The 10,138-nt window shown below is 45.4% G+C and overlaps 1 protein-coding gene across 4 annotated transcripts in view; it reads left to right on the top strand.

The window, feature by feature from the left end:
• Positions 1-1,638: 1,638 nt before the first annotated feature.
• The window catches only part of LOC138792847 (cohesin subunit SA-2-like), a 71,962-nt gene continuing 63,462 nt past the window's right edge, over positions 1,639-10,138 (top strand). For 2 of the 4 annotated variants that reach the window (XM_069970821.1, XM_069970817.1), the window contains exons 1-4: positions 1,651-1,840; positions 5,333-5,448; positions 6,785-6,851; positions 7,564-7,707. In XM_069970821.1, the coding sequence (XP_069826922.1) occupies positions 5,408-5,448; positions 6,785-6,851; positions 7,564-7,707 (252 nt within the window). In that variant the 5' untranslated portion in view covers positions 1,651-1,840; positions 5,333-5,407. Of the gene's footprint in view, positions 1,841-5,332; positions 5,449-6,784; positions 6,852-7,563; positions 7,708-10,138 lie in introns of all 4 variants that reach the window. The other 2 variants (XM_069970820.1, XM_069970818.1) reach the window with 2 other exon arrangements.

Below are 10,138 nucleotides of genomic sequence, written 5' to 3'. Positions count from 1 at the left end.
AAAAGGACAAATCTCTGTCTCTCCTATATGATGTGTTCTCTGTTTAGAGTCTGTTCCTGGCTTTGCCTTCAAAAATCTGTCAGATAAATCTATCTGTGTAAAGGCACCCTAAAGCTAGTCTAATAGCCACAAGGCTATGAGGGCACTAATACACTTTATATGTGAATGTAGCTCTCAAAATGGGGGTAGTGGCATAGCGATAGGCATCACAACGGTCTCCATTGCATCAGAGAGTGCCCGCTGGTCCCCTCACCACATGCTGATCTGTAGTTTTCTTAAATCAGCTGTGATAATGACAGACGGCTCAGGAGAACTGCAGTAAGCAGCTCTCTCCTTCTATTCAATTGTACCAACAATCAAGTGATATAAGCTGATCAAGCTAAAATGAGTGAGTAGCAGAGTGGTAGCAGGGGGAAACCCCCTGCTCCCTCTTCTGCCACTTGGTTCTTTGTGATGCTAGCAGATTGATTAGCTATGCCAACATTTCACCGATGCAGACCGACTAGAAGAGGTCAGAACACCGGAGATGAGCAGGAGACTGGACAGGTGAGATTATCAAGGGGGCTGTGCCTCCTAACCTGTGGCTATCCAGGCAAAGAACTACAACCCCCATCATGTCCTGCTGACAGTTCATGATGAGAGTTGTAGTTTTGCAGCCTGTGGCTTTCAAGGTTGTAGAACTACAAACCCCATTATTTCCTGCTGGCAGTTTATAATGCTAAAGCCTTTAGCTATGCCCCTGGTTGGGGACTAATGATGCAGGGTATCATTGATAATATATTTCTCTGTACAGGACATTTTGTTCAGAAGCAGTATGTTGTTAATACTATCACAGTGAGTGCTTGAGAGAGTACTGCACCTTCCTCATTATTTATGTAGGGTTTTACCCTTTTTACACTTATACACACTTTACTTATTTGTTCTACTGGCAAATAGGCAAGTGTATGTTATGAGTTTCAGGAGGCATGGTGTGTGTTATAGTGAGTTTAAAGGGGTAAGTTGTGTATTGCAATGAATTTCAGTGGGTATGGTGTGTGTATTATGAATTTCAGGGTGTACATTGTGTATTATAATGAATTTCAGGTTGTATGGTATGTATTATAATGGATTTCAGGGTGTATGGTATGTATTATAATGGATTTCAAGGTGTATGTTATGTATTGTGCTGAATTTCAGGGTGTTCAGTGTGCATTGTGCTGAATTTCAGGGTGTACAGTGTGTATTGTGCTGAATTTCAGGGTGTACAGTGTGTATTGTGCTGAATTTCAGGGTGTATGTTATGTATTGCGCTGTATTTCAGGGTGTATGTTATGTATTGTGCTGTATTTCAGGGTGTATGTTATGTATTGCGCTGTATTTCAGGGGGGGGGTATATTATAACAATTTAAGAGGGCCCAGTGTATATTAATATAACTTAATATAATGTAATGCGTTTCTGGGAGCACTGTTTGGGCTCGTGGGAGCTGTAGTTTTTATCTTTTTTTATTCGCCCTGTTGGCCAAGTTACCTGGACACGGAATCAGCCCCCTTCCTGCACAGCGCACGTACGGGCAGACACTACAGCTGCGCCGCCATTGGCTGCTCTGCCGCTGGACCAGGAATAGGAAGGAAGAATGAGGGGCGGGCGCAGCAGCAATCACATCCCCTCATACAGGGAGGGACCGGGGCCAGAGGGAGGTGGGACCGCCGCTGCTACCCGTCACCTCCGAGCGCAGGTACCCGGCTGGAGGAGGAGGAGACACAGGCGTGTTAGTAAACACGGACCCGTGGGGAACACGCACGTCTGTGGGAGAAGAGGCCGCGCTCGGCCCAGGTTGGCGTGTCACCAACTTCTGACGAGGTTATCCGTGTGTGTGTGTGTGTGTGTGTGTGTGTGTAGACGCTATAGCAGCAGCCATGTTTGTTTCAGCTTCTGTGTACTTATGCTGTAAACCACAAACTGTGCGTGTCTATGTATGTATGTATGTATGTATGTCTATGTATATGTATGTATGTATGTATGTGTGTATGTATGTATGTATGTGTGTGTGTCTATGTATGTATGTATGTGTGTGTGTGTGTGTGTGTGTGTGTGTCTGTATGTATGTGTGTGTGTCAATGAATGTATGTATGTATGTATGTATGTGTGTGTGTCACTCCTGCCCGGCTATAGGACTGCACCCCTGCCCTACATCCTTCCTTATTTCCTGGCATTCAGGTGTCTTGCAGGGCACATGGGTAGTGACTAAATGTATCAGTCAGAGCCCTGGCTGTGGCCTCAGGGTGCTCAATGTGCTGGGGGGGTGGATTCAGCCTGTGTCTGTATGTGGACTGGAATCCCACCTATATGTCCCACAGGCAACTCCAGGCAAACCTCTGCAGTGTGGGCTGTTATATGTGTTATATGTAGTTTATGTAACTTCTATAGACAGTAAAGGAAATCGCACTGTAGCATGGTGTAAGCCAGGGGTGGGAAACCTTTTCCCTGTCGAGGGCCAGTCGGACATTAATAGAATCATTCGAGGGCCGCATACTGTGCGTAGCAGTTAGTAGCGTGGGTTGGCAGCACCCGGGGCAAGGCAAAGTATTGTTCCCCTAATGCCCCTGCTATTGTAGTTAACCCTCTGTGATGCCTCTAGTACCTGATGTGAATCCTTAGTGATGCCCTTGGTAGTCCTAATTAACCTCCAGTGATGCCCCTGGTAGCTGATGTTAACTCCCAGTGTCTGTAACAAGTAAAGAAAATATACATCCCACTCACTTTGCCTCCGCTCCCACGTTGCCCAGGTCCTCTTCTCTAGTCTGTGTCGGTGTTCTCCTGCAGGTGTTGCGGGATGAAATGACGTCATCGCGTGCCGCTCTGGTAGGGATGGAGTCGGCACGCACAGCATCTTCCTGTGTCTGGCGGTGGTCGCATTTACAGGCACTCTGCGTGCCAGCTTCTGCCTCACCAGAGTGGCACACATCACAGGAGAACCGCGGGCCACATCGGGATGTGTCAGGGGCCGGAGGTTCCCCACCCCTGGTGTAAGCCTCAAATCATGGAAATTGTGTACCAGCGCCGGGACAAGGTATTATGGTGCCCTAGACAGACGAGCAATACAGCCCTTCCAAATATATACAGTGGTACCTTGGTTTAAAGTGACTGTACCACCAGGCCCAGGCAGAAGCACTGGAGGCGGGCCGACCCACCCTTAGTGGGAGGAAACCCTAGCCCCTCTATCGTAGGGTTCCATTGATTCTAATGGAGTCACGTCATGGAGGGGCTGGGGTGTCTTCCCACTAGGTGTGGGTCGGCCCGCCTCCAGTGCTTCTGCCTGGGCCTGGTGGGACAGTCACTTTAAGAGTAACTTGGATTGAGAGTGTTTTGCAAAAAGAGCTCACAGGTTTTCAAAATTGTGACTTGGTTTAAGAGCATTGCTTTGGTTTATGAGCTTCCTGTACTGGGTGGGAGGGGCATGGTCTGCATAGGTGGTCTACAGCTCTGTACTCTGACCCAGGAAGTCTCCCTCACCTTCCAAATAATGGCAGATGCACTTCAGGCTGGGGCTTGCATCAGGGGAGCGGACTGTGAAGGTAATCTCTCCATAGCTGTTACCCCTCTCTCCCCGGACAGACAGTGCTGCATGTATGTGCCCACATATGCCCTCCTCATTCTTTCATGCTCCCTGCAGTCTCTGTCAGCCCTTGTATTTGCCATCCTCTCCATTCCTGCTATAATGTGCCTGCACTTACATTCAGCTATACATACTGCTGCTATTATGTGCCTGCACTCACTCAGCTATATACACTTCTGCTATAATGTGCCTGCACTTACACTCAGCTATACACACTGTTGCTATAATGTGCCCACACTTACACTCAGCCATACACACTGCTGTATTGAGAAGTTTCTGTCACTGTCCTCCTGCACAGCTCTGATTCTCACTTCCTGATTGGTCCATGCGGAACCCCCCCACTTCCCAATTGCAGTCATGTGACCACACAGACCTCTGACAGCAGCCCTGCTTCTCTATTCTGGCCTGTTGTACTACACTACTGCATTATGGGGATCTGCAGTTCATTATACTCCACCTGCTGCTGTTTTTTTCAGGTTTATGCACTTACTTTACATTATACTCCACATGCTTATTAGTATACTGTTCAGTAATATGACATATTACGCTGTTTCTAAATGTTTGCTTTTTTTGTTTTACATGTTGTTCAGAATAAAAAAAAAACATTATTTTTGGGGTGTGGAACCAATTGTCTGCATTTCTATTATTTCTTATGGGAAAATCTGCTTTGGTTTAAGAGTGATTCTGATTACAAGCACAGTCCTGGAATGAATTATGCTCGTGATCCAAGGCACCACTGTATATAATCTCCATGAAAACATAGCTATAAGTGTATGTTTGTTCATATCATATACACCTCTGATAGCTTCTAAGTAGCAAGATTATTAGGGACAAATATTATTAACCTATATATTACCATTATAATGTTACTGATCAAATCCAATATACTAGGACCAACAATACCAGCAAACATGTCACCACATCACAACCACACCGTAACTGAATACCACAACTATATTGTTACTAGAGAGAACCAGAATATCATGCCAGCAATACTAATATACAAACATGGGTAGAAGACAAGTAGCGAATACTCTCCAGTTTCTTGTATCTTTTTGCCATTTTATTTCATGGACAGCTTTATAAGTGCGGGGAGGGGGGAGCGAGCACATCCTCACTGATAGCCTACCAGTAGTCTATCAGTGAGGATGCTGCTACAGCTTAGTGTTGCTTAGGGTCTGTTAGCAAACTATTCTCAATGCAGTTTTCAGCCTCAGAGCTAGCCCAGCAGATGGCGCCCTAGGCCATCACTTACCCCTGTCTATGCTTTGTTCCGGCCTTGCTGTGTAACTCGCAATGGTGTGATAGATTCTCACATCTCTCATAGTCTCCATCTGCTGCCACAAGGCTGGATGAGGCTGGGGAGCCCATGTTCTTGTTCATAGAGCTTACACATGTCTCCGGGGAAAATCCAATCCCTGAAGACGTGTAACCTGAGGGGGAGAGGGAGAAAATGTATACTTACTGCTCCCAAGGATCCTGGCCACCCGAGTGTGTCACAGCCTGGCCACCAGTCTGAGTCGCTCTAAACACCACAGTGAGAAAAACATGACAAACTAAAGAAAAAATGTTGCTAATGATCTTTAATTCCATGACCTGTCGCAGCCTATATCACTGTGAAGCCCTAGCCTTATATGAGTGGTGTGTTGGATGTATTGGGAGGTTTAAAGTCCAGCCATGGTATGTTCTTGTGTGTTAGGAAAAGAATATCCTAAACAGTCTGTACCATTCCACAGGCTTTCTAAAAAGGCTGGAGCTGAAGAGCATGATAAAGAAGTATTGTCATATCCTGAAAGCAAAATGCAGAAGACATGATCGCTGTGTCTAATTCATCAGCAGATCTCTGTCAAAAGTAAGATGTCAAACTGGCAATTTGCCTTTTAGTATAGAACATTTCTTACTCATCATAGCAAAAAGCACTGCAGTGATGTCCACCCCGAAATAAACTGTAACCTTAAACGGATTGTCTCTTGCTTAAAGGAGAAGTCCAGCGAAATTTTTTATTAAAGTATTGTATTGCCCCCCAAAAGTTATACAAATCGACAATATACACTTATTATGGGAAATGCTTATGAAGTGTTTTTTTTCCCTGCACTTACTACTGCATCATGGCTTCATTTCCTGGATAAAATGGTGATGTCACTTCCTGGATAACATGGTGATGTCACGACCCGACTCCTCTCCAGCAGCCACAGCCCACACAGCTCTGGGAGTTGGGTCGTGACATCACCATTTTATCCAGGAAGTGAAGCCTTGATGCAGTAGTAAGTGCAGGGAAAAAACCACTTTATAAGCATTTCCCGTAATAAGTGTATATTGGTAATTTGTATAACTTTTGGAGGGCAATACAATACTTTAATACAAAATTTTGCCTTCAGTGCTTCAGCCTGGGCCTGGTAATACAGTCACTTTAAGCTCACGTATATCGTGGGCTATGCATGCTGGGTTCTCTTAGTTCAGTGGACCAGACATCTAATAAGTCTACTAATAAGTGTGTTAATTCCATTTCTGAGGGTATACAGTTCTATTGCAGGACTCCAAAGCTTAGACAGCCATGCTTTTAAATCCTGCTTAGGGTATGTTCCCGCTATAGAATATGCAGCAGAATGTCAAGCAGAGGCCGACTTCATCAACATATACTGTGTGTTATCAGTTATGCTTCCAATTCGAAACACAGCAATGACTGTAACTGCATTATATTTGGGTAGTGAACTGATATTTTATGTACATAGGGGGAGATTTAACAAACATGGTGTAAAGTGAAACTGGCCCAGTCGCCCCTAGCAACCAATCAGATTCCACTTTTCATTCCTCATAGACTCTTTGGAAAATGAAAGGTGGAATCTGATTGGTTGCTAGGGGCAACTGAGACAGTTTCACTTTACACCATGTCTGATAAATCTCACCCGAAGAATCTACACTTTGTATTTGCCATTTAAAGCATTTGAAACAATAAGCCAAGCAAGTTGACCTTTTTTTGTTATTGATGTACTAATGGTTTAAAGCATTGAAGGAGTTGTTGCATAGTAGAGGGCGTCCCTTATTTAAAAACTTCCTCTATAAAATAAGAAAAGATTGACATGACAAAGGGCAGCTAAATGGCGCCTTATTTGTAATTGTTATATGTGAAATAATTAATATGAATTTAATGGTTTGATAATGAATGAATTAATTTATTATTACTACAGGGAGAATGCCAATAGCAATTCCCTTGCCAGCATAAGCAATGGAAGCTTGGACCGCTCAATGACCCCGGTAGGTTCTTATCATATTAGGATTGTAATAGACTCCAGTAAAAAATTTCTGCACATTGAATAAGGCTGGATTCGCACTGTGCTTGTGTTTATGTTTAATTCATATGTTTTATGCTCTTGGAAAGGATGAACAATGATTTTATAATTGATGCCATTTGCCGTAATAAGATCAAAGCCAGTGAAACAAACCTATATCTATTATATGAAATGCAACATAATCCTTGCCTGACCTATACTAGCACTTTAGCACATTTATTTTCATGTATAGGAAATGGCAAACAAAAAAACGTCTTAAAGAATATTTTCTCATTTATTATGACAGCTGTCAAGTGTTATTTATTGTCATACTCCACAGTTTTTTGTTTTTAGGAGTTTTGGTGGTAAAGGAGAACTCCAGGCAAATGTAAAAAAGTGATACTTACCCATCCCCTATCTCTGATGCATTAATAATATTTGCAGACATACTGGGACTTGTGGCTTTACCCATAGACTGCCAGCTGCGGCCACTGGCATTGGCAATTTGCTAATAATTGTGACTGGCCCCTGAACTTGCCACTGCTTCCCTGGTCCAGCCTGCAAATGTCATTGATGCAGCACTGGGTGTAAGAGCAGTCTAATAGTTTTAACCTGGTGATTCCAATAAGAACATAAGTGTACAGTACCTGACTGTCTGCAGGGCATTGTTCATTTTTCATAACTTTATTACATCATAGGTAAAGAGAGGTCGAAGACAGTCTGAAAATCTCTCTCGCAGAAATTCTTCAAGGCGTATCAGGGACAGCCGCATATCCAATGGAGAGGTAGCTGAAGCTGTGACTCTGTTTGAGGTTATCAGTATTGGAAAAAGAGCAATTCAGGTAAGTTCAGAAGCTTTTTCATATAACAGATCCATTTGACACATCTGCGTTGGCCTCTACAAATAGAACAAGTATTTCCTTTCCTTGACTGTCTTAAACCTTTAGCACAGGGGTCCCCAAACTTTTCACACAGGGGGCCAGTTCACTGTCCCTAAGACCATCGGAGGGCCGGACTATAAAAAAAAAAAAAAAAAACTATAATCAAATCCCAGTGCAAAATGCCACAACGCCCCCCCCCCCCCCCAAAAAAAAATAAAAGCATCCCTCTCTTTCCACCCCTCACCCAGCACACACTCAACCCCTCACTCCCCCCTCAACCAGCCTCCCCTAACTCCCCCTTCACACCCTCAACCAGCCCCCTCACCCCATATACTAATAATGTATCCCTGCATTGTCCCCCATATAGTTATATTGTCCCCCTGCAATGTCCCCCATATAGTTATATTGTCCCCCTGCAATGTCCCCCATATAGTTATATTGTCCCCCTGCAATGTCCCCCATATAGTTATATTGCCCCCCTGCAATGTCCCCCATATAGTTATATTGCCCCCCTGCAATGTCCCCCATATAGTTATATTGCCCCCCTGCAATGTCCCCCATATAGTAATAATGTCCCCCATATAGTTATAATGACCCCCTGCAATGTCCCCCATATAGTTATATTGTCCCCCTGCATTACTACTAAAAAAAAAAAAATATATATACTCACCTAATACTGTGCTCATCTCTTCTAGCCTCTTCAGCCGGTCAGTCGCCGGAGGGATCGCCCAGCAGGAGCAGCGACGTCATCACTGCCCCTGCCGGAGGATCCCTCAGAGATCATGTCCAGGTTACATCCCAGGCCGGGGGGGGGGGGGGGGGGGGGGGGGGGGTTGGTGGTCCGTGCGGTGCGGAGGAGGCTGGCGGCAGGGATAATATCTGACACTGCTCCAGGATCTGCGGTCCGTTGCACCAGACCGCAGATCCCGAAGCAGGACCGCAGATCTCGGAGCAGTGTGAGATGTCAGCCCTGCCGCCAGCTTCCTCCGCGCCACACGGACCACCAGCCCCCCCGCCTGGGATGTAACCTGGACATGATCTCTGAGGGATCCTCCGGCAGGGGCAGTGATGACGGTGCTGTACCTGCTGGGGGATGTCGGCAGCAGTGTGGATGCGGGGCAGGGGCTGGCGTGATCCGGAAGGGGGAACTCTTTTATTGGTGCTCAGTGAGAGCAGTCTTCTCACTGACCACCAATGAAAGAGTTGTCCCTTCCGGAAGTGCGGAGGGGGCCGGATAAAAGGCCTCGGGGGACCTCTGCTTTAGCACCTGCTTATCTAGGACAGTCCACAATTGCAGTAATTACTCTCTGCTGACATCTCCTGACAGGACATCTCCTGAGACAGGAACTGTCCAGAGAGGGAGAGATTTTCTATGGGGATTTGCTGCTGCTCTGGACAGTTCCTGTCTTGGACAGAGATGTCAGCAGAGAGCACTGTGTCAGTATTAAAAGAAAATAACATTTCCTGCAGGACATACAGCGCTGATAAGTTGGGGAAGACGTAAATTACAAATCTATAAAACTTTTTTAAATTAGTTGATTAGTTGAACAAAAAGATTTTTGCCCTTTAAAGAGGACCTGTCACCCCCGGTGATGGGGTGACAGGCTCCTAACCCCACGTTAGAGCCCCCTATACTCACGTGATCCCGCCGGGTCCCGCTTCTGGAGATGGTCGGGTCACGGAGATATCGGCGCCTGAAGCCCGACACGCGCGCTCCTCAGATGAGTCCAACACTCATAGAGAATGACAGGAGAGTCCAGCGCTCCGTTATTCTCTATGAGCGTTGGACTCATCTGAGGAGCGCGCGCGCTGGGCTGCAGCGGCTGAGATCTCCGTGACCCGACCATCTCCAGAAGCAGGACCTGGCGGGAATAGGTGAGTATAGGGGGCTCTAACGGGGGGTCAGAAGCCTGTCACCGCGGCACGGGGGGTTGACAGGTTCCCTTTAAAAGCCTCTTGCCTGGTTTTTGTCATCCGGACCGATTAGTTAAGGTCCTGATAATAAACGATGCGTTCTAGAGATGTGGCCAAAAACATTATATGCAAATAAGCTTGCTTGGTGCACTGGAGGTAGTTCCAAAATCCCCAGCGCACCTCACCAATGACGCTGCTTTATCAGCATTTATGATGATTCAGGCAGGAAGTGACATCACAGATTTATCAATATAAATATTGATGAAGCTGTGTCATTGTCAGGCGGGAAAAGCAGTGTACTAGGAAATTAGTAGACTAATTTGCATATAAGGTCTTTGGGCTATATATCCAGAATGGCGCTGCTGATTTAAAAGACACAGACATCGCTGAATTCAACGTCAATATGCCTATACAAAGAGGTTATTATAGGTTACGTTAATCCTCGATTTCCTTTTTTTTTTTTAACTGTAATTTTTTA

This window comes from Dendropsophus ebraccatus, chromosome 5, assembly GCF_027789765.1.
Source record: "Dendropsophus ebraccatus isolate aDenEbr1 chromosome 5, aDenEbr1.pat, whole genome shotgun sequence".
Taxonomy (NCBI): domain Eukaryota; kingdom Metazoa; phylum Chordata; class Amphibia; order Anura; family Hylidae; genus Dendropsophus; species Dendropsophus ebraccatus.
This window is presented reverse-complemented; position numbering and strand designations above follow the sequence as displayed.